The following is a 25,048-nucleotide window of genomic DNA, read 5'->3' on the forward strand; positions in this document are numbered from 1 at the left end:
ACCTTAGTACCTAGAGCTGGGAAGCCGCTGGAACCTAGCATTCTGTCACCACTTCCTGCGATGTGGTTGATGCTGCCAGAACACATGCTAATGGGCTAAAGTAATCAACAGTCATTGTAATTACAGTCGGACATAATTAATTTAATACCTTTGAGTCATTCAAAATTAATACCTCAGACATTACATGATGAAACTGAGGCATAGAAGAATTACTGTCAAGGCTCACGGGTGTGAATAAAAAACCTCCCGGGCACTTGGCAGAGATTTCGGTTTAGGTCCCATTCCAAGTCTATCTGTTAATCAAACACCCTCGTGGCTCCCACTAGTGGCGATCATTCATGTGGCCAGGATGCACAGGGGCCAACCTGTTGAAAGCACACTCTCCCAGGGAATAAATATACTCCCTGAGTGGCTATGGGTCCTGCAGACACCTGGAGATGCCTGAAGTCCATTCTCTTTCTTTTTTTTCTTTTTTTAATCACAGTTTTATTTATTCATTTATTTTTTTACTTTACAATATTGTATTGTTTGGCCATACATTGACATGAATCCACCATGGGTGTACACGTGTTTCCCATCCTGAACCCCCCTCCCACCTCCCTCCCCATCCCATCCCTCTGGGTCATCCCAGTGCACTAGCCCTGAGCACCCTGTATCATGCATCGAACCTGGACTGGCGATTTGTTTCACATGTGATAACATACATGTTTCAATACCATTCTCCCATATCATCCTGCCCTCACCCTCTCCCACAGAGTCCAAAAGACTGTTAAATACATCTGTGTCTCTTTTGCTGTCTCACATACAGGGTTATCGTTACCATCTTTCTAAATTCCATATATATGCATTAGTATACTGTATTGGTGTTTTTCTTTCTGGCTTACTTCACTCTATATAATAGGCTCCAGTTTCATCCACCTCATTAGAACTGATTCTTTCTGATGGCTGTTTATGAAGATTGTAGGAATTTCATTTCACTGAGTTGATCCTGTTCCCCAGTATAAGGATTTCTAAAGCTATTTCTCAGCATCATCTCTATTACCCACAGGGAAACTGAGGCACAGAGGAGGCTGTCTGTCCAAGATCACCTCATTACAGTGTAACTCAAAAGAAAACATTGTTTTCTTCACACAAATTGGAAAGATAATCCTCTAGGGGGCCCGGAAGATAAAACACTGGACTGAAAATCTTAATACAGCATCCTTCATCCTGTCCTATTCTGTTTGTGTGAGCTGTTTATTTCTAAACTTATTCCCTGCCTGCTTTTTCCAATACAGGAGGAAGGAACTAACATTGATAAATGTATTTGGTAAGTTGGGTACTGGGCTTACATAATCTTACTAAAGTCTCCCAGCAACTCTATAAGGAGAGTATGATTAGCCCCATTTCACAGATAAAGACTGAGGCCCTGAGATTTGTTGTTGTTGTTCAGTCCTTAAGCTGTGTCCAACTCTTTGTCACCCCATAGACTGCAGCACACCAGGCTTCCCTGTCCTTTACTATCTCCCAGAGTTTGCTCAAATTCACGTCCATTAAGTCAGTGATGCTATCTAACCATCTCATCCTCTGCCTCCCTTATCCCCTTTTGCCTTCAATCTTTCCCAGCATCAGGGTCTTTTCAAATGAGTCAGCTCTTTGCATCAGGTGGCCTAAGTATTGGAGCTTCACAGCTTCAGCATCAGTCCTTCCAATAAATATTCAGGGTTTATTTCCTTTAAGATTGACTGGTTGGATCTCCTTGCTGTCCAAGGGACTCTCAGGAGTCTTTTCCAGCACCACACCTCAAAAGCATCAATTCTTCAGCATCCAGCCTTCTTTATGATCCAACACTCACATCCATACATAACTACTGGAAAAAACACAGCTTTGACTGTACAGACCTTTGTCGGCAAAGTGATGTCTCTGCTTTTTAATACACTGTCTAGGTTGGTCGTAGTTTTCCTTCCAAGGAGCAAACGTCTTTAAATTTCATGGCTGCAGTGACCATCTGCAATGATTTTGCTTCCACTTTTTCCCCTTCTATTTGCCATGAAATGATTGGACCAGATGCCATGATCTTACTTTTTTGAATGTTGAGTTTCAAGCCAGCTTCTTCATTCTCCTCTTTCACCTTCATCAAGAGGCTCTTTAGTTTCTCTTCACTTTCTGCCATTAGAGTGGTATCATCTACATATCTGAGGTTGTTAATATTTCTCCCGGCAATCTTAATTCCAACTTGTGATTCAATATTATGTCATAAGTAAAGACAGAAATGTTCTTTCTGATTTCAGAGCCACAGCATGACCCAATCTCATTCCCCAGAAGCTCCCACTTGCCCTTAGTCTTCCTTGCAAAGCCCACAGTTCAAGCAAGAGAACTAGATCCTCCTCAAAGTGCTGGAAAGATGGCACTCTTTTCCCACTTTCCAGTGATATCAGAATCCTCCCTTGATGCCTTTTTTAGTATAGTATTTATTGTTTCTTCTGATTACATAAATGCTCTACATTCACTGTAGGATATTAGGAAAATATAAAGAAGAAAATTGAAATTGCCCACAACCTTACCCTCCAAAGATAACCCCTGTCACCGTATTTGTACATTTCTGTCCAGACAGATAAATGTAGATTTGAGCAGAGGGATAGACAAAGGATTTATATAAATCATACCATATAAGCATTTTGTATCTTCTTTCTTTGCTTAATATTATTCTTTCCTAGATCAATATTATTCTTCAAAAAATATGCTTTTACACTGAGTCTGTTCTAGTTATCAAAAGTAATAGATGTTCATTATAAAAATATTAGAAAAGAAAAGGCCAAAGAAGGAATAATATAGCCATAACTTTGTAACTTCACCAGCTAGGAACCCCACAGTTATTATTTTTGTATATAATCTTCACTGCTTGCTGTGTTTTTACTAAGGGGGCATGTGGATGACCCTGGCAGGGTGTTCTCTGGCTTCACTGTGATGCCTGAGAAAGAAGGAAAGACGTGGGGTGCTGTTTTCAGAAACAATCTCAATCTTTTAAGTCTCTTACATGGCCAGGAATCCAGCATTCCTTAAGCCTCTGTAATTGCAAGTATTTCCCAGCATATTTTATTTGCTTGTTATCAGAAATCCACATCTGGCCTGCCTCATGCTGAGTTCGGTTGATTTTCCATTAGGCTATTTATAGCTAGAGAGTTGGTATTTATTTTTTCCAGGTGAATTAGAAGATGGTGTACAAAATGTTGGGTTTTGCAGTGTCAATAGTCTCAGTTAAAACTAATAAGACCACATTAAAACTCTTAAAATTACAGGTTCACACCCAGAATTACAGCCCTGGCACCTTAGATTAGAAAGAAGCTTTAACCTCCATTCAAACCTTGGATGTCCTTGACAACGTCCCCAATCCTGGCCATCCAGTCACTACTGGACGACCCCCAGTGTGGGGAATACTGGGGGAGTACCCATCCCACCCGCTAGAAACAAGCTCATCTCTGAGCGTCACAGTCTGTTAAAAAGTGTTTTCTTCTTCTGTTGAAATGAAATACACACTAGAGCATCTGTCCTTGGTCTTGTATCTACTGCTGGAATATATACCGCCCTTTAGAAATTCAAAGAAACATAGCACCTCCCCCTCATACCATTCCCTATGTTTGAGAGCGCTGCATGTTAATGGACATTATGGATACCATTGGGTCTCTTTTGTCTAACTTCAGCCTACATTCCATCCCATGCTGAATTTTTTTACGGATTCAAGATAATCTTGTGAAGTTGCCCGTGAGATATTCATAGCAAACACGGGGCATATTCTAGACATCAAATTGCAGTAATTACCTGTGGAGGAGGAAAGGGCCATGAGAGAAAAAATAGCATTAAGCCTAGCCACAAGGCTGGTCCTGCTTTACATACAGAACTTTAATTAATAAAACTACAAACACTGGTGGTGCATAATTGGAAAGTCTATCAGGCCCACCAAGAGCAGGGGGAAGGCCTGGAAAGGGCGGGCTGGAGCCAGAAGATGTAATTGCTGGTGGCGTGCTCCTGGCATTGTCTCTCTTCACTTGTCTCATTTGCTGTCAGCATGTAAAAGAATTTATTAGTCAAAAGCTATCACTTATAGCCTATATCTATTAGAATGGGCCTCGAAAGGATAAAAACTTTATTGTTACAGGTTCCAACAAGTTTTACATCCCATAAATATTATGTAGGATTTGTATAGCATTTCTCATATTTGTGTGAATACATTTGAGATACCCACAGACACACACACATTTGTAACTTAATTTTCTGGCAGAGGCAGAAAAAAAGGTTGTACATGGCTTAAAATCCACTATCTCCATTATTCTCCCCAATATTATTTCTATGATAATACCTTGTTAAAATATAAATTCTGATTCAGCAGGTCTAGGGTAGGGCCTGAGAACCTGCATTTCTAACAACCTCCCAGGACACACCAGCACTGATGATTCATAGGCCACACTGTGAGCAACAAGCATCTAGAAAACCTTCACAATAACACACCCAAAAGATTTAAGTATCACCTAATATGTTACGCTTGTATAGTGCTATAGACATGGTGGAAAGAGCATAGCACATAGTATGGAATCCAGGTCTGCAGTATATGAACTTAGTGACCAGGCATTATGTGCATGGTCTTAGATTCCACATCCAAAAAATGGGTGTGATAATTTCTGTAGGAAGGGACGTTATGAGTGTAAAATGAGACAGAATATATACAAGTCCATAGTACAGCTCTCTAATATTTAATAAAAAGTCAGTTGATGAAGTATTTTATCCTATAGGCAACCTAGAGAGAAGTTGGTCTTACTAAGATCAAATTCCAAGACTGCTTTTTGCCTGCTCTGGGTACCTGAACTTGACTGCAAGATCAAACCAGTCTACCTGATTTGAGTATCTGTATAAAGTGATATCAAGAGGATTTTTGAACCTAGGACTATATAAGGAAAATGGAAGAGTTTGAAAAGGTCTTGAGCCTTCAGTCTGTTCTGGTAATCGCATATAGTTCCTCTGTATAGTTGCATGCTCAGTTACTAAGTCATGTCCTTGCTGCTGCTGCTACTGCTAAGTCGCTTCAGTCGTGTCCAACTCTGTCGACCGCATAGACGGCAGCCCACCAGGCTCCCCTGTCCCTGGGATTCTCCAGGCAAGAACACTGGAGTGAGTTGCCATTTCCTTCTCCAATGCATGAAAGTGAAAAGTGAAAGTGAAGTCGCTCAGTCGTGTCCGACTCTTAGCGACCTCATGGACTGCATCCTACCAGGCTCCTCCGTCCATGGGATTTTCCAGGCAAGAGTACTGGAGTGGGGTGCCATTGCCTTCTCCCAAGTCATGTCCTTAGATACAAGTAATTAATAAGAGATATTCTGTAAGAACTGACATCAATCATCCAGTCCTTCTAAGAAATTGGAGAGGACCTTACGCTGTACGTCCAAGATGAAAGTTGTGGTCCTGTTTGCATCCTCAGATCATCCCTATTCACTCTAAGCCCACAAATCTCTCACTCTCAAGGTCATTCTGAGTCTTTGTCCAGGGGTAATGTAGCAGCCATGTGAGGACCCTCTGCTGAGGAATACATCCTCCCGCACTGCAGGAAAAACGCTCTTTACCTTAGTGATGGTGGGCACATCATAAGTCATTTTTTAGCTATTTACGAATTGCTTCTTACTCAAAGTCCAAGATGAAAATGGACACCCCACCAAGAAGGCCAGGCTGCTTCCTGCGCAAAGTAGCTTGCTCTCCCCAGTGGTCTCAGCCTAGGCTGCACTTTAGAATCGCCTGGAGAGATCTGAAGAGTGGCCAATGCCCAGGAGCTATCAAAGGCTAATTAAGTCAGAGCCTCTGGGGGTGGAGTACAAAGGTGTGAGGGAGCAAGAAACTTCCAGGTGATTCTAATCTGCCAGAAAGGTTGAAAAACCCCTGTTTAACCATTTGATTCACCATAGTGTGAGCTCTACTTTCATGTTCTTTATTTCCTTCAATCTTTATAACCACCTTTTAAGGCCAACAGGGAAGATATGATTATTATCATAAGTTTGTCTCTAAGAAAACAGAGATTCAGAAAGGGCAAGTGGTTGGCTTAAAGTCATACAGTTAATTTTTGTTGGCCTTGGAGCACAAACTCCAAGTAATCCCATTGTCAACAGGCAAGGAAACAAAGATAGTCTGACAAGCCACTGGAGAATGAATGTTGATACAAAGATTCTTCTGGTACTTTCTAGAAAGGAAATGGGGTGAGTCGTAGGAGCACAAGGACAAGACCCTAGAGGCTACTCTCTAGTACCAGGCTTCTCTGCAGATTTTAATGCAGTAGGGTTGGAGTCAGGCCAAAGATTCTGTATCTCTAACAAGTTCCCAGGTAACGTGGATGATATCAGTCTGAAGATCACTCCCTGAGTGGCAAAGCACTGACTGACTCTTAGAGGCAGAATCTGGAACCACTGGGGAAAGTACAGGTGAAGATGGTTAAGTGAAAGACTATATGTTCTGCACTGCCTGTATCTTGAAAAAGAACAGCATCTGCCTGGATACATCATCTTACCAAATAGTCAATGGATGAAAACATAAATGGCCAAAAAACAAGCTTTGCTAGCTGCTCACTGGCTACCAGGAGGCAATCTTACTCTAAACCTTTTGCATCTGTTTCTAGAACTAGACTTCACTGAAACTCAGACAGTGCATCCCTGGGCTTGAGTTTGGCTATAGATATATGTTTTCTAAATAGATGGTAATACTGTAATGAAAGTTTAATTCCTCTCTTTATCCATAGCACTGAACAGTTGGATCAAGTGGCCATCTTAACCCAAGTCCTGACTATCTTATGTCAGGTGCCTTGACTGTCTTATGTCTACACTGTCAAGTGGCTCTGATTATTTTCCCCCTTGCCATATTCAGCACAGTTGCCATTATTCATTTAAATTCAGACTTCCTCACTAGATAATAAACTCCTTGAAGGCAGGGAAGATATGCATAATCAGTTCAGAGTAGATAATGCAATAATTATTTGCTGAATGAGTGAATGGTCATCTTTTTCAAGAGGGATCCTGGGTCACCACCTCAGAAGCTAAGGATGCCATCCTTAGCACCATCTCTTGGCAGCCAGCCCAGTTCTTTCTTGCCCAGGCTTACTGTCATAAAATATAGTGAATAGTGCAGAAAGATGGAGAAAGCTCAGCAGTCACTGGCCAGTGGCACCCAATGTCTATGAGACAGGACTAGACCTCACCAACATGCTCATACCACTAGCAGAATCTATTTCAAATGTAGTTTCCTAAGAATAGCCAAGAGGTATGCAGTTTTGACTATAGTCATTGGCTGTGAAGTGGGTAGACCCTCCCCGCTTTCCTGGAACCTGACCCCTGGAATGCAGGAAAATGCTAAGGAGCATCACAGGATGCAGAGCTGGTTAGCATCCCTGAGAGGAGGACCTGGTAAAGAGGAGGGTTTTCCTGTGTATGTGTACATTTTTGTTCCTTTTGACATCGATCCGTGCCTGTCATGTGCGTACACTTGACAACTACTGTGAATCCAAGGTCAATAAAGCAGTCCCTGCTTTGAAGGAACTAGTGGCCCAAGAGGGCTGAGGGTAGGGAGGGAAGACGAGGTGGCAGAGCTATACCCTGTGATGCCCCCACCAGCCTCAGTTATAAGATTTCAGATGAGTGGGAGGTCATTTCTGAGATAGATAAGAAATGGCTCCATGAACAAAAAGGTTTATTTTTTATAAGTGGCAAGAAGGAAAAAGCAGATAGAAGAATGGAAGGATCAAAAGCACAGAAGCAGAAAAATGAATGGCAAGTGCGAATCTGGCATGTAGGCTAGTGGGAGGGATCTAGGAACCCGCTTCATTGAGCCCCCACGTGTGGACTCCTGGGTAAAAATTTCAGCAGATCCCACTACTTACCTGGTCACTCTAAGGTAATGCAGACCTAAAGTCACTTCAAAACCCCAAACACAGGCCTATGTAGAAATCAAAACTTCCCTCTCACTTTGATGTCAGGGCTTCGTCCTTTCCCCTCCACCCACCATGCTTGGCCTTATTGCAGATGAAAAGCCTGAAATCAGGGAGAGGGTGGTCATTGATCTCTCTCTTCATCACCCAACTCTCCTCTTCTTGCTAACTGACCCTTCAAGATCTTAAGTGTGGGGAAGGAGAAGAGATAAGGGGACAGGGAATCTCTTACTGGGCCCAGCCCGTTGTGGTGATCTTCACTGGTATTCTCCAGACATGACAAGTATTTAAGGATTTACTATTTCTTACAGGGGACATATTTGTGGTTTCTTTGGAGATCTGCTTTTTCCCCAGTCCCTCCACTATGGCTGGGCATCTGTTACCTTGGCTAGGGCATATGTGTCTCTCCCGTCCAGGTGGTCACTTAATCCTTCCCCTGCCCTTGAGCATCTCAGTATACCTGCAGCTGCTTTCTGCTGAGTTATATTTTCCCCTCCAAACAGCCCTCTCAGGTAAGATCTGAAATGACTGACATGGGCTCCTTTGTACACAGCTCACTCTGGTGTAGCCTATGTGCAAGCCCTCATGCTTTTTTTTTTTCTTTTGCCAAAATTGTCACTCTGCCTCTGTTCTGCCATCAGAGAAGCTAACCATCCTCTTGTTCATACTTCAGGTTTTTCCAGATGAGAGATAGACACTAATCCACTGTGCTCCCAAATTGCAGGGGGTGAATGTCGAGTACTTGATGTGGGATCACTGAAACCACACTCTCATCAGTTGGGGTGAAGAAACAGCCTTCCTCAAAGTGAGGTGGAACTCGTGATACACCAAAAGCACTTTCCCAAAACTCTCTCCTAGTAGTCAGCCACCAACTTTTTTTACATCCAATATATGGACAAGGGATAAAGAACTGTGTACCCTGTTTTCACCCACCTCTCTGAAAGCCCTGTACCGCACTGTGCTGTCAGACTTTCCATTGAAATGCAGTATCTATTGCCTCCATGCTTCAGCCAGAATTCCTTTTTAACCTTTTGTTCCACTATTTATTACCTCATTCAATTGTCTCTATAACCTTGTAAGTTTAAAATAATTCCCATATTAGAGAATAGAGAACTGAGCTTCACATTTTCCAAAGTGGCAGGAATAAGTTTTGCATCCAGATCTCTCAGACTCCAGAGCTCTTAGACCATCCTAGGATGATACATGTGGCTCAGCAAAAGTCCTCAATAAACATCTATTGAATGACTGGAAAGTTGATTTGCCTAGATTATAGAGGAATGTGAATGGCTTGCTATTAATTGATAGAGAGTGAGAAACCATTGAAGAGTCACAGATGGCAGTGATAAACAGGAAAATGTGACAGAGATACAAAAGAATTTAGAAGGGAGAAAGAACGGATAGAGAGGCACGTTTGGAGGCTATGGAATCTAGAGTACAATGAGTAAGTTGTAAAGGACATGGTGAATGTTACTTTAGACTAGTGAGGATAAAAGACAGGTTGAAAGGATTTATGAGAATGGGCAACAAGGAAATTGAAGCAGTGGTTACATACCAGTTTTCCAAGATGTTAACATGTGAATTGACATATAGAAATATATTGTAAGCCAGAGCAGCCAGCAGGATCAAATAAAGGATATTTTTCTAGGAGAAGTGAAACCTGATCTTGTTTGTAGACAGAGGAGCCAGAAAGTAGAGAGACTTCGAAGGTGCTGAAGAAAGGAAGGACAGAGGTTGCAGGATGAAAAGAGAAAGGGTTAACATAGAAGAAAGCGGAGGGTACATCTTCCTCTAAAACAGGAAAGGGAGAAGTTGGATAGATACTTACGCTATGGAGAAAAAAAAGAGGTTGAAGGAGAATGCACTTGATATAGTAAATCTTCATCAGTAAGGTAGGAATCAAAAGAATAAATTGGGTGTTGGGGACCAGAGGGTGACAAAATCAATGTTTGAGGAAGAGTTTGAAACACCCATTGTACCACATGTGTTAAGAAATCAGCTATGGAAGTCACCAGCGGATGAATAAGTATCACCAGTCATCCAGGACACTGAGGCTCCAACGGTCCAAATCAGCACTATTCTGTGGCCAGGGAGCAAAAAAAGCAAAAAGTATGTGGCAAGCGTCATCCCAAGCCGGGCACTGCAGGATGATGAGCTGAGGGCAGAGGGAGCTTCATTAGCAAGAGTAGGTTTAAAATTTCCAACCATGGCATCCAGACTGCTCAAGAAAACCAAGTGGAGCCAATGAAAAAAATGTAACAGATTTGGGAAATTACGCTAGGGATGTGCAGTGGAGACAAGTATTTGGTACACAGGATGCAGGGAGATGGGAAAGATAGAAGTGAAGAGGTTATGGTTATATAGACCAGGCTCACCAGGCTCAGCTCTCAGAAATAGAAGAGCACATGGGCACTGCAATGCCAGGGGTGGCTTGTTAGTGAAGCGTTGGTATGCAACAGAGTGAGGGGTCTTCTGCTTCAAGTGCTTCATGGTATGTAACCTCCTTAATCAAATTGTGAGGCAACTGTGAACTTAGAGACTGAGAGAAAAGGAGTAGTGATTTACAAAGAAGCATGTCTCCAGACAATGAGAATCAGAGAAAAGGAGGCACCATAGCTGATGAAAACTCCAGGTTGCCATAGGACATATATTGTCTTCCTTTCTATAATAGCCATTTCTATTACAAGGATCTGAACAGGAATATTTGGGGCAGTGATATGCTGTAGTTGTCCTAAGTTTTAAATGTTGCTATAGACTTTCTATCAAACATACAACCTCTATTATTTTAAGCACAAAGACCAGAGATCTTGTTTATAGTATATACTGCCTCTGGGCATGACTGTACTGAAGCTTTCTGAGATAAATTAGTTATTCCCTTTCGTATGTCTTAGGGTACAATGCCATAGAAACCTTTAATAAAGATACAATGAAAACATATAATTGTATCTTGCTTTAGGCAAAGTGTACACCCTCATTCTGAAAGAAATCATATTTTAAAATGTTGATAGGTAGGTTCTTGTCTCACCCTTGCCCACCAATGGCCACAGGTATCAAGTCATAGGGTCTCCAGTTAGCTAACAAATGACGTGGTACCATTCAAACAAGATTATTAGTCTTTAAAAGGAATAAAAACCACTGATACCTAAATCACTAAAAGAAATTAAATCACCAAATCACTTGCCTAAGGTCACAAAGTGAATTGGGACCACAGACAAGACTCTTTGAATCCTCTTTAGAAAGTTCATTTAATACCCCACTCATCTTAGAAGGCAGAAGCCTGTGAAATTTAGGATGATGCCATCAACCTGAACAAAGTTCCGAAACTGCCCATCGGTTTCCCCTCCCAGCTCCTCGAACCTTGGTGAAAACGGGAGACAATGAACCAAGTCAGGCTATGGTTGGCTGGCTCTCCTCACAGGAAGACCTGGGCTGAGTCTCCAGCAAAATTCTTGAGAATTCCAGAAATGCGACCTACAGTTTCCTTTCAACAGTAACACCTTGTCCTTCTGACTCTTCTCTTCCTTGCAGCTCCGAATGTCGTGGCTCATCCGTGGAGTCCTGCAGGGAAATGTCTCCTTGATGCTGGTGGAGAACAAAACCGGGAAGGAACAAAGCCGAATGATCTGGCGTGTTGCCACCCTGGAAGGCTTGAGCCTGTGGCAGTGGACGGTGCTGCCTCTCCTCGAGGTGGCCGACAGGTGGGCCTTTACCCATCCCATCTGTCCCGCTTCCTCTGTCAGCCAGAATGCAAGAGGGGGCCTGTCTGCCCTCCTGCCACTCCTTCTATCCAGATCTCACACACACATGCGCACATACAAATGTTCATACACACACTTTCTGGAGACCTACAGGACGCACTGATACTCTGAGGGATTTCCATGCTAATGAGCACTCATCTCTCACACCTCTGGCCTAGCCTGATTGGCTCCCTCTGGTATCTGTAGGAAAAAGTAAAACCGAACAACTCATATGATAATAATCAGGCTTTATATGTATATGGCATTTTCTCTTAATTAATGGATATTGCCTTACTTTCCCATTTGACGTTTTAGTTATTCCTTATTAGCGACAAGAAAACCTGTGACATAGGTAGGACATACCTCATGTATCCCCATTCCTGCCCTTTGACAAGGTTCTCCTTCACTGAGAACCAAAGAGATGAAGCACCAGCAGGTCAGCACTGGAGTGAGGACAGATGCTCCAGCCAACCCCATTCTGGTGCTCCTAGAAGTCTAGTCTGTGAGGCAGGTGAATAAGAATTATTCAGTAAAGAAGGGAGTGCTTCTACCAGAGGCCCAGATTCCTAGTTAGATTCTAAGATTAATGACCTTTGTAACCTTGAACTCCTCTGGGCCTCAGTCTCCTCATCTTAAACTGAGAGGGTTGGATTACAAGATCCTTAATGCCTTGTGGCTCTGAAATGGAGCAGTAACTGCTCGGCTGCCACTTGTCTGCCCAGGATGGCACCAGTCTGCCACCTGCAGTCAGTCTGGAGCAAGCAGCGCCTGACCACCCCAGCTGCTCACATGGTGCTCCACTGTGTCACACTGAACCCTCAATGATTGGAGCTGATCTGTTCCAGACCAAAAAGTAAGGGAGGAAGGAGGGAGTCATGTATATAAATGGATCTGAAAGGGATCTTTAAGCCATCTTTAACAGGCTAAATGTCAAACCACACGATCCAGAGCAGCTTCTGCGTTCGACTCCCCAATTTGCCGTCCTAGTGGATCCTTCGAAAAATGAGGGCAAAGGGCTTCAGGTAAAGGGGAGGGTGATGCCAGTTGGCACACAGTTTGTAAATATAAAGCTGAATCTCAAATTCTTCACCCAGACTTCAGTCTGCTGATTTCTAAGAGCTCATAACTCAAGCTGAGCTGTCACAGGAAGACGCCATCGGCCTCTGAGCACCAGCTCCCCACTCCTTCAGATGTAAATGGGTTAAAGATCAAAGCTCTCGGACATCCCAGGGCTCAGTGCTGCCCCCAGGACAAATGGATTTAATTAAAGTGGAGGAAGGGGCAGTGTGGGCGCCCTCACCCTAGACTAGTCTTTTGTCCTTTGGGATTGTGGGGGCTGTGTGCAGGGGATGGAGAACAGGCAGGTTATGCCAGAGTCCTCCCTTCTGGGAGATGCTAAATTAATTCAGATGAATCAAAAGGTTTTTTTCCTCCTCAATCCAGCTAGTCCTCTCTCTTTCATAGCCACTCCAGGGGATTTAAGGCCAGTAAGATGTTGACTCTGTTCACTTCCATCGGCTCCAGTTTTGTTTGAAGGAGACTTTGTTCTCAGCCTCCCTCCTTCCTGTTAAAAGCTGGTTACCAGCCTGACATTTCCAATATTAATAGTGAGACCAAACTGTCCAGTGGGGATTGAGACAAAGGCCAGCCTGGTTGGATGATGCCTCATGACCTAATAAATGTGCAATTATGCGAGTGGCCCTGCGCACCAGGAGCCTGCACGCCACTGACATGCTCTGATGTGGGATGCTGGCCTCCCCCTCCCTGGAACTAGAGGTGATAGGGGAAGGCATCCAGACCCTGAGGCAATGGAACTGCAGGAGGAGGCAGAGCAGTTTTCACATGCTAAAATCCACCTCACTGTATGTGTGGCTGCCCCATAAAACTGAAGAACTGTGGATGGCAGAGCACAGGCTTTAGAGTCAGAGACTCCTAAGTTTAAAAACTGGCTCAGCCACTTACTAGCTGTGTGACCTCAGCCAATTGAACCTCTCCAGGCCTGCAACTGCACCCACAACTGCAACATGAGCATAATACCAGTGCAACTTTACAGGATTATTATAAGACTAAAAATGACTGTCGAAAGCATCTATGTCTAGTACGTATCAATAAGTTTTGTTTCCCACACCCTCCATCATCATCCCTTAGTTTATGGCCTCAGATAATTTATTGAATGAAGGGAACAAACCACAAACTCCAATCTTCTAAGTCAAGCCATATTCAATTATACAAAGATAATAAAGTCTACCTCTTAGGCTTGGAGAAGTAAAGTACTTGGTGAACTGCCTGCTGCATGGTAAATGCTTAGTAATAACTACTCATAATAACAATGATTTAGTAGTAATAATAATATCTCCCCATCTAATGTGTCAGAAGAGGCTAAGATGGCCAATTTAGCAATAGTAACCAGTAATGAAACCCTAGGGTGGGGGTTAGGGTTCTTATGAATTTGTGGTCATCGATGCTCTGTAGGCTTCTTATAAGGGAAAGCACATTATCCTTCTTACTTTCAGACAGTGTGCTCTAGCTGCCTGGATCTCCAGAAAATGAAAATGGGAGGATAGTGAAGGTAGAGGAAGGAAATAAATGAGGGAAAGAGAAAAAGAAAATGGATAAAAACAAAAAACCAAAGGTTAACTCCCTTCCTCCTGACCCTGAGGTAGGTGTTAGCACCTTACCATCTGCCCACATCCCATGAAGTATCATTAAGCAAGTCCTTGTTTCCGTTATTCAGCACCTGCCTCCTGGACAGCTCCCCAGTCATGGCCCTTTAGAGGGCGAGACTTCATTCCCTGTGCTGTCCCAAACCACCGTCTGCTCCGAGGTTGCCCAACCTCCACACATTACCAAGTTTTAAAAGCAACTTTATTAGTGCTTAAAGATTAGCCCTAAAGAGCTCCCAGGCTCTGGACATTCCTCATAGCCCCCGGGTATTACGTGAAACTAGTGCCTGCCTAGACCTGGGAGTGACATCCAGTCTTGCCTCCTTGCCTGCATGTCTTATCCCCACCCAATCCAGTCTGCGCAAGGAAGCTGGAATAAACTTTTTGAAATGTAAATCTAATCATTTCCCATTTTTAACATGCTTCCATGGCTTCTGTGGTTTTTTGAGTGCCTTTCAATTTCCTTTAAAAAACTCTTTATTTAGCCCCACATGTGATCTACCCAACCATAATCTCACCAGCCTCTTTTTATACTATTCTTCTGTTATTCTACCTGCTAACCTCATTAAGCTTCTTTCAACTCAATTGCACCGTGGTAAGTTCTTACTGGCAGACTTTTGCACCTGCCGTTCCCTCCACATGCAACATTCTTCCACCTTCCATCTTCCTCACTGCTACTTTTCCTTAGCTTTTCAAAAAAGCCTCCCAAAATCCCTAGACTGTACAGTATAGCTACAATATAGTCTCATGGTTCTTGAAACACTCCTATGATACCTTTTCACTCAGTGATATCTGTTTTTTATTTTCTGAATATACACATCAACGAGGCAGGAATCAGGTCTGACTTATACTGCGCTGCTTCCTGATCATCTAGTACCATACCTAACACATAGTATGCCCAAGAGATGCATGTTGACAGAATGAAGTATCGAGAGAAATTGCTGTATTCTCAAATTCCGGCTGAATTAAGTGAGAATTTCACTTGTTGGAATCCATCTAACATTCCTCCTCTGTTCAACCTGCGTCTAACAGAGCAGATAAAATCACGTTATAAGAAATACTACTACACAGAGTTCTGTATATCAAAGCAATGCCTGTGTCCCATCAGATGAACCCAAACAGCATTTGTTACTCTTGTGACAAGGTATTTTCTTTAGAGATTTGCCTGGTACCTGTGCTTCCTTTGTCTCTGGGCACTCTCCTGTCAGGATCACTTTGTAAAAAAGACTTTGATCTTAATTGTGTGCCCTGGTCCTTGTAAGTAGGGAGATCCAGAACTGGGCACTTGAGAGCTATATTCAGATTGTTCCCACCACACAGTAGTCTTTCCGTAAAGACTCAGAGAATATGCCATAGGTATATAAAGGCCGCTGACAGGGAGGCATTGATCCATGGAAGGATATTTCTCCTGTCCATTTACAAACAGGGAAAGTGATAGAAATAATGCCATAGTCTGTCATCGTTATGAAATGGTATTAACTTTACAACCTACTATAAATAGTAACAAGAGAAATCTCCAAGAGCAGTAAGTGCCCAAGATGTTTTGAGCAGTGGTAACATCCCTGGAATACAGATGTGTGCTCTCAAGGTAATTTTGAAGGACAGCACTAATTCAAATACTGGCTTGATGTAGGCTTAAAAGCTATCTTGTTACTTTACCTCTACCTCATATAAATGCTTTCTGTATTCTCTCCCCACCTCATCAGCTTCCCTCCTCGCCCTGCCATCCAACTGCCACTCTTATCACTAGAATTAATTCTACCTTTTCTCAAAATAGAAAAAAAGAAAAAAAAGGACAAGTTCTCTCCCCTTATTCTAATTTCCAGCCTCTTGCAGGGATTCCCTAGTTTTCCTCTTTATAATGATATATCCTAGTAAGTTAAGCGCAGTGCTCCCACACTATGCTAAGCTTTGATGTGCTTACAGCACAGAAGCAGGTGCTAAGTTCAACTCATTATGAGGTGGATTTGGAAACACCATGGATCAAACTGTGCCCCACAAATCACTGCATCGTACAGCCAAGTAGAACGTACATAACTTACCACACATATGTAGGCTTCATTCTCTAGCATTATCATTATAAAGGCTTTTAACTGCTCACTAAATACACAGTCTAACAAGAAGAAAATGTTCCCTCTGGAGATATTTAGATGTCTGTTCCCTCTGCATCCTTTGTCCTAATGACAAGTGGTGTGCTTCACAAACACATCTTTTAAACGGGATCAGTTGGGCTGAGAGTTGTGGCTTCATGTACTTAGCCCAGAAACTCCACAGAGGCAAGGTTTTTCTCCTAATATGTTCTTGTTTCTCATCTACAGAATCCCCATTTTACATACACAATACTCTCTCTTTGTGTAGTGTCTTCTGTGATGAGACCAGCATGAGAGGGACATTTTCATTGCTTATTCTCACCTGAATAGAGAAGTACACAGTGAGTGGAAATCCAGAGAGCTCCAACAAACCTTAGTTTGCAGGCCTAGGCACATTCCTGAAAAAGTTGTATTTGATTCATATATTTTTAAGTTGAATCACAACTTCCTCATAGAGCCATGGAAATTGTAGACAATGATTAAAATTAACATTTGTTGAGTACTCACTGCCTGGCCATCACTGTAACAAGTGCTTAACATGCATTATCTCATTTCAACCTTAAAACAGTTGCTTGGGATAGATTCTATAATTAATCCTCTTTTTAATAAGAGGAACTGAGGTCTAAAGAGGAGAAATAATTTTCCCTTGATCCTGAGGCTAGTCTTCTTCCTATGTACATATGTGAAGAAATGTGCTTGACATGTAGTTGAAAACTTGGTAAATGGTAGCCATTATAATTAACAAAATATTTTGGTTTGGGTTTTTTTTTTAGGCTACACCTCTTACTCATTTTGAGTTAGTTTCCTTTACCTCATCCACTCCTTGAAATCCATCATCTTAATTCCCTACCACCAGCTCCTGCTAAAGGCCTCTCCCTGCCCAGCACTACCCTCCCTGCCTTCCTTCTTTCACACCTCCAGCCAGCCAGCATCACCAGCAAAGAAGATTCTACCCACTTCCTTCCAGGCCATTGTTCCGGTCAGTTCAGTTCAGCTCAGTTGCTCAGTCATGTCCAACTCTTTGCGACCCCATGAACCACGGCACGCCAGGCCTCCCTGTCCATCACCAACTCCCGGAGTTTACCCAAACTCATGTCCTTTCAGTCAGTGATGCCATCCAACCATCTCATCCCCTGTCGTCCCCTTTTCCTCCTGCCCTCAATCTTTCCCAGCATCAGGGTCTTTTCAAATGAGTCAGCTCTTCACATCAGGTGGCCAAAGTATTGGAGTTTCAGCTTCAACATTAGTCCTTCCAATGAACACACAGGACTGATTTCCTTTAGGATGGACTGGTTGGATCTCCTTGCAGTCGAAGAGACTGTCAAGAGTCTTCTCCAACACCACAGTTCAAAAGCATCAATTCTTCAGCGCTCAGCTTTCTTTATAGTCCAACTCTCACATCCATACATGACTACTGGAAAAATTGTGCTGGTCATCATGTGCCTTTTTAAATCACCACTCTGGTATGCCTTTGATGCTTCCCTGGTGGCTCAGACAGTAACAAGTCTGCCTGCAATGCAGGAGATGTGGGTTTGATCCCTGGGTTGGGAAGATCCCAGAGAAGGGAATGGTAACCCACTCCGGTATTCTTGCCTGGAGAATTCCATGGACAGATGAGCCTGGCAGACTATAGTCTATGCGGTCACAAAGAGCTGGACACAACTGAGTGACTGAGCATGCACATACAAGCCCATCAAGCTCAAGCTTTTCACAAGTCACTTGCCCTTGCTATCCTTAACTTCCCAGAGGGAGGAGGAACTAGCATCTTAGAGCACTAGACCCCACTCCTTAAAGCCCATTCTGCCTCCCCCAGCTTGTCCTTCATCCTGCCGTAGTGCAGCTGTGCAGGGAGAAGCCTGCAGCTGCAGGGAGGCCTGCAGCCAACCTAGGGCTAACTTTATCCTGCACCCCACCCCCAGGGGCGGTTAGTCATTGACCCAACCGTGTTGGGTGCATTGAACACACTTGGGTAACTAGGCTTGTGATACACGATATGGTAGTTGGGGTAACACTACCCAGAATAACATTAATCCTCCAATCCTTGGGCTGTACAAAAAGAAACATAGCAAAAATGAATGTGCCAGTTGGCGAGTAGCCTTCCATCTGGTCATTCAAAGGTCCAGCCTCTTTCTCTCTGTGGATCCATCATTTTCTCCAGTTTTGACTCCTTTGCCTTCAGACAGCCAATGAGGAAAGAGCACTGGAGGATCCTTGCATAGGAAGATTTTTATGAGTCATCACATCAGCTCACTTTCCATTGGCTACAACTCAGTTACCTAGCCATCACTAACTGCATACAGCAGATGCTTGGATATATAGAAAAAAGTGAAACAGGTTTGATGAAAAAATATGTGTGTGTGTTGTGTTATGGGTTAAACCAAGGAATAGAGCCTCCATCTTTGGCATCAATCAGACTGTCATTTGAGAATACTGATTCCTTATCTAGCTACTCTGAGCATTGATTAGTCTTCTCCAAGAACCTTCATAATTCAAGGCTGAAATCAATTCCAGGATCTATTCTAAGGTGCACATGTGCATACATGCTAAGTCGTTTCAGTCATGCCCAACTCATTGCAATCCTGTGGACTGTAGCCTGCCCAGCTTCTCTGTCCATGGGATCCTCCAGGCAAGAATACTGGAGTGGGTTGCCATGCCTTTCTCCTCTATTCTAAGGTATGAATGTTGTATTCCCCAAATTTTACGATGTAGCAAAACCTCACTTTCTCACTTTTAGGGAGAATTTCTCTCAGTAAAATAGTCTTTCTAAAAATTAATTAATTAATTAATTAAGCAAATAAATAGGAAACGTATTTTGAAAAGACTTTAGCAGGACATTTTAGGACAGTGGTTTCCAAAATTGGCTGAACACTATACTTACCTAGAAAACTGGCTTTAATGCAGTCTTGGACCCCATGCACAGAGATTCTGATTCAGCAATCACATACTGGACCCAAGAATATTTTTTTTTAAGTTTCCTAAGAAATTGAGAGGGTCAACCACATTTGGAAAGTCACGGGCATAAAATGTCAGATCCAGCTGTCTTATGGACAAGAGAGGGAATCAAGTGACTGGAGAAGTGTCACTGGCTGTCACCTTGTCAGCAGTTATGTACTAAGCCTCCACTGAGCACAGAGAATGGAAAGGGGTGTATGATGCAGCCTCTTGCTGGGTCACAGGAGCTGCATGCTGTGGGGATGTGGAGCATACACACTGAGAGGCCAACAGCAGCACACAGAGCATTGTGCTGGGTCCGGCAGAGTGTGGCTGGTCTTCAGGTAGCTCAGTGACTTCTATGTGTCAGGGAGTCATTATGGAGAAAATGGGTTTATTATATATATGCTGGACCTTAAGGACAATTTAGGTCTTAGGGAAATGGGAAAGGGACAAGGGTATTCTGGAGATGACCATCAGGATAAGCAGGGGCTTAGAGTCAGGAATGTTTTATGCAGGTTCAAGAATACTCAAGAGGATTCTATGTCGGAGAATTCTGAGCAATCTCCTTAGAGAGAGTGGATAAGAGGTCAAGTATTTTGGACTCCAGGCTGTGGGGTATAGGGAGCCGTTGGACACAGAGATAAAATCGAGGATGGGAAACCAGAGTGTGGGGACTGTTGGAGGCTCTTTTGAGGGACCAGATATGAACTGCTGTGAGCCTCAGAGTGCAGCTTAGAGGAGGAGCTGGAGGAGGAGAGAGCCCTTCTGCCACAGCCTACCAAATGGCACCATCGGCCAGCACAGGCTTGGGTCAGGCAGAAGAGTGGGAGAGTGTGGCTGAGATCCTAGCAATGCAGTGTGCAGCCAGGCATTGATACATACAAATCAAACGTTCCTTGCAACAGTGGGAGGATCTAGCCTTGTTTCTTTCTCAGAAAACATCCCAGATCATTGGAGCAAGGAGTAGATTAGCAATTCCAAGCTCTAAATCCTATTTCTAACACTGATTTACTGTGACATTTGAAAAAAGTTGTTGCTTTTGATTGCTAAGTTTCCACAACCAAGAGCGCAGAGCAGTAAGATAGATCCAGCCTGTGAGCCTGGTTTAAGAAGTAATCACTCAAAACAGCAGTAAGTGAACCACTTTAGAATAACAGGATGTTCCGATCTGCTCAAGATTTTCCTGGTAATATCCACAGCTTGGTTTACAAGTCAACAGAGGCATATGTTTTTCATAACTTACTGCCTCTGAAAACACAGCCATGTATTCTCAGTCCCTTCTCTCCCCAGGCACAAAGTCTGGAATTGAGGAGATACCTGGACTGCTGAGATACCTGAAGCAAAGCAGCTAGACTTCTACCCTCACCCTAGTCCTGAATGATTCTCCTGTCCCAGCTCTACCATTCTTTTCTAGGCACTCAGTTCTTCAAAGTCTTTCTTGATTCCTCTCACTCCCCAGATTTGATGTTTTCTCAGGTTGTGAAGGCACTAGTTCTGTTGGGGGCAGAACCAGTAAGGACTTTAGAAATCTCATGGCCAGTGAATAATATGAATTAAAAATCTGTCCGTAGTCCCTGAGGTCAAGATCCATGTCTTATGCACCACTATACTCCCAGCTCCAGACACAGTGCCTGACTCACAGGAGGTGCTCAAATAATCTTTGTTTGAAGGCAGAGGAGGAGATACATAATTTGTAATACTTCTGGAGGAGGTACAGATTTTTAATAGAAAATAATATAAACAAGGAACAATGAACTAGACTCTCCCATACTAAAGAAAGGCGTCCACTATGAAAATACTATTCTCCAAGCTAGGCTTCAACAGTACGTGAACTGAGAACTTCCAGATGTTCAAGCTGGATTTAGAAAAGGCAGAGGAACCAGAGATAAATTGCCAACATCCATTGGATCATAGAAAAAGCAAGAGAATTTCAGAAAAAAAAAAACATCTACTTCTGCTTCATTGACTATGCCAAAGCCTTTGAATGTGTGGATCACAGCAAGCTGTGGAAAATTCTGAAAGAGATGAGAATACCAGACTACCTTACCTGCCTCCTGAGAAATCTGTATGCAAGTCAAGAAGCAGCAGTTAGAACCAGACATGGAACATTTGATTGGTTCCAAATTGGGAAAGAGTATGTCAAGGCTGTATATTGTCACCTTGCTTATTTAACTTACATGTAGAATACATCATGTGAAATGCCAGATTGGATGAAGCACAGGCTGGAATCAAGATTGCAGGGAGAAATATCAATAACCTCAGATATGCAGATGACACCGCCCTTATGGAAGAAAGTGAAAAGGAACTAAAGAGCCTCTTGATGAAAGTTAAGAGGAGAGTGAAAAAAAATGGCTTAAAATTCAACATTCAAAAAACTAAGATCATGGCATCCAGTCCCATCACTTCAGGGCAAATAGATGGGGAAACATTGGAAACAGTGACAGACTTTATTTTGGGGGGCTCCAAAATCACTACAGATGGTGACTAGCCATGAAGTTAAAAGACGCTTGCTCCTTGGAAGGGAAGCTATGACAAACCTAGACAGCATATTAAAATGCAGAGACATTGCTTTACCGACAAAGATCCGTATAGTCAAAGCTCTGGTTTTTCCAGTAATCATGTACGGATATGAGAGTTGAACCGTAAAGAAAGCACCAAAGAATTGATGCTTTTGAACTGCGGTATTGAAGAAGACACTTGAAAGTCCCTTGGACTGCAAGGAGATCCAACCAGTCCATTACCGAGGTCCAGCCCCGGCTGATCCAGGGTATTCGAAGGGGAGACGGCGTCGGCGACCTATTCAAATGGTAATTAGAGATATAAAGAGTAATAGAATGAGGATAGCTCAGTAGGAAAATTCAGTGGAGAAAAGAGGCTGAGTAGCTTGGTTTACGCGGAAAATCAATATAACCCGTGACACCAGGTTAGCTCTGACCACGGAGGCCGCAGGCGCCCTCTCGAATAGCGGAAGGTGCCCCACCTTAGACACCTTCTCGAGTGGGTCTTAGAAGCCCAGGCAAATAAGTGGTCGCAGAGGATATCTGCGCTCCAGATGGAGACTTCAGCCGGAAGTTAAGGAGAAGAATGACATGGGGAGACCAAGCGTTGGTGAGCAAGGCCCGTAGCTTTATTTTCAACTGGGGCTTATATACCCTAAGTTACACATAGAGGATAATAGGGTATGCAAAGTCAGCAGTTTTTGATCCTTATCAAAAACCAGGGTTTCTTTCCTGCAAATTTATCGTATACAAATGGTTTAGGTGATTTACATCATCTTCTGGCCAGAAGGCCTACTAACATTTTATGACTCTTGACAAGGACTTATCAACAAAGACTTATTTTCTCTAAGAGTAATTATTTTAATGTTTGGTACCATCTTCCGAAGATAAAATTGCATTCCTATAGGCGGATGTGTAATGGGTTTACAACAAAGAAAAGAATTTACTACCTTAAGGGTCTAAAGTTACTAACACCAAGGTCACTAATTATTTTTTCTACATACCAACTATTAATTAACACATATTCAAGGATACAATTCAGGGGATGTGAAAACTTGGCAACAATCATTGGCTCATCAATGAAATCCTTTACTAGTTTATTCTGACAGTTTCTAACTCTCTGAGAGGCTCTAAACTATTTGAATATCTTAAGCTTCCCGTGCCTCTCAAGGCTGGGAGACTGTAAACAATCGTATGCATAGCTGTAGGAGTCTCAGTAAACTTGTCAGGCGAGTTAGAGAGCCATCTAAGGGGTTTGGATTTAAACACTCCTAATTGCCCAGGAACTTTATTAATTGGAGCTGTAAGTTAACTCTTTGACAGAGAGAGAGAGATGGTGGTAAGGGACAGCCCCCAGTAAAGTCAGAGGTGAGAGCACAAAGCAATAAAGTAGGCAGACTCTGGTTTTTTGTGGGGTAGATGCTCGAGAATATCCGGGCGGACTCCTGAGGCTTGATCCCGCCTTTGCGTATGCCGAGCCTCCTTCCTCATGACCTTTGTCACGAGTGGAATGCCTCACCGGCTCCCGGCAGTCCATCCTAAAGGAAATCAGTCCTGAATGCTCATTGAAAGGATTCATGCTGAAGCTGAAGCTCCAATACTTTGGCCACCTGATGTGAAGAACTGACTCATTGGAAAAGACCCTGATGCTGGAAAAGATTGAAGGTGAGAGGAGAAGGGGCCGACAGAGGATGAGATGGTTGGATGGCATCACCGACTAAATGGACATGACTCTGGGTAAACTTCGGGAGTTGGTGATGGACGGGGAGGCCTGGCGTGCTGCAGTCCATGAGGTTGCAAAGAGTCAGACACGACTGAGCGGCTGAACTGATGGAAATACTCACATTACATACATTTAAAAAAAAACAAGATAGCACCTGACAAGTTTCAGTGACTTCCCTGGGGTCCCGCCAAGTATACAATCCGTTCTTTGTGTCACTCTACCTTTTGAAACTACCTCCCCAAACAGAGAGCCAAGGCCACTTATTCACTCTCATGAAGATATTTGTATCGGGTGAAGGGAGTCAGCAACCACCCTTCCCCTGGATCTCCTCTCCATGGTGGGGGGGAGGGCAGGGAATGGGGGACTGCCACCATCTCTAGCAGCAGCATCTAAGGCCTCAAGCCACAGGCCACACAGAAGCAGGAGTGGAGGATGAGGTCTGTGCTGGAAATGCCTGGGTGTCCTGAGAAAGGTGAAACAGGTATCCCAGTGTTTCTGAAATGAGAGGGTATGGGTGCTTTCCAGCTCTGGATGGCCCTCCAAGCCCCCAGTGGCTCCAAGGAGCTGGTTGTATGTATGATGTATGCATGTTGTTGTATGTACGTTCACCAGTAGTATGAAGGACCTATGTGCATACTCAGTTACTCAGTCACATCTGACTCTTTGCCACCCCATGGACTGTAGTCTGCCAGGCTTCTCTGTATATGGGATTTTCTAGGCAAGAATACTGGAGTGGGTTGCCATTTCCTACTTCAGAGATCTTCCCAACCCAGGGATTGAACCCGCATCTCCTGCACTGGGAGGCAGATTCTTGACCACTGCGCCACCTGGAAACCCAGTATGGAGGACGTAAGAGGATACATGAGATTAATGAATTTCGATGGTTCTATCTGGAAAGCAAGAGGCCCGAATTCCCATCTTCCCTCAGCTACTGTCTTCCTGTGTGACCTGGCAAGTCAGACCATGCTCCCAGAAGTCCCTGCCCTTCCTTCATAAACTCTATTCTTATGCTCGCATCCCAGAGATAATCTAGCCTCAGTAACTCAGAAGGGGACATCCAGCCTAAGAAGCTGGCTCTCTCTCAAGTGTACACACTCTCTCTCTCCCTCCCTGCCTCTCCCCCTGGGAAAATGCATTAATTCTCCTTCCTTGGGACCCATGACACCCTCAAGCTCCTGGGGCAGGTATTTTTGTGCACAGATACCTCCCCTGATGGGTCAGGGCTCCAGGAAGCAAGATCTCCCTTTCAGCTTTCCTCCTGAAAGCCTGGGGCCCAGAGAGAACTCAATACACAGGACCCAGAATGAGAGAGTGGAAGAGTAAACTGGGAACCTGCTAGCACAGGGCTGCTCCCCACCATGTGATCTGGCAGAATATCCTTGTTCCTTTCTGATGGGTGGCATGCCAGAGCAAGTGTGGGAACCAGATCCGTAAGTGGCAGCCTCCAAAATGAGCAGAGACAGCCAGCACCTG

At 43.5% G+C, this 25,048-nt stretch overlaps 1 protein-coding gene across 1 annotated transcript in view; it reads left to right on the forward strand.

The window, feature by feature from the left end:
• The window catches only part of ALK (ALK receptor tyrosine kinase), a 732,834-nt gene that overhangs the window by 624,378 nt on the left and 83,408 nt on the right, over positions 1 to 25,048 (forward strand). The window contains exon 9 of the mRNA XM_024999478.2: positions 11,459 to 11,628. Within this exon, the coding sequence (XP_024855246.1) occupies positions 11,459 to 11,628 (170 nt within the window). The remainder of the gene's footprint in view (positions 1 to 11,458; positions 11,629 to 25,048) is intronic.

Source organism: Bos taurus, chromosome 11 (assembly GCF_002263795.3).
Source record: "Bos taurus isolate L1 Dominette 01449 registration number 42190680 breed Hereford chromosome 11, ARS-UCD2.0, whole genome shotgun sequence".
In the NCBI taxonomy this organism is placed as follows: domain Eukaryota; kingdom Metazoa; phylum Chordata; class Mammalia; order Artiodactyla; family Bovidae; genus Bos; species Bos taurus.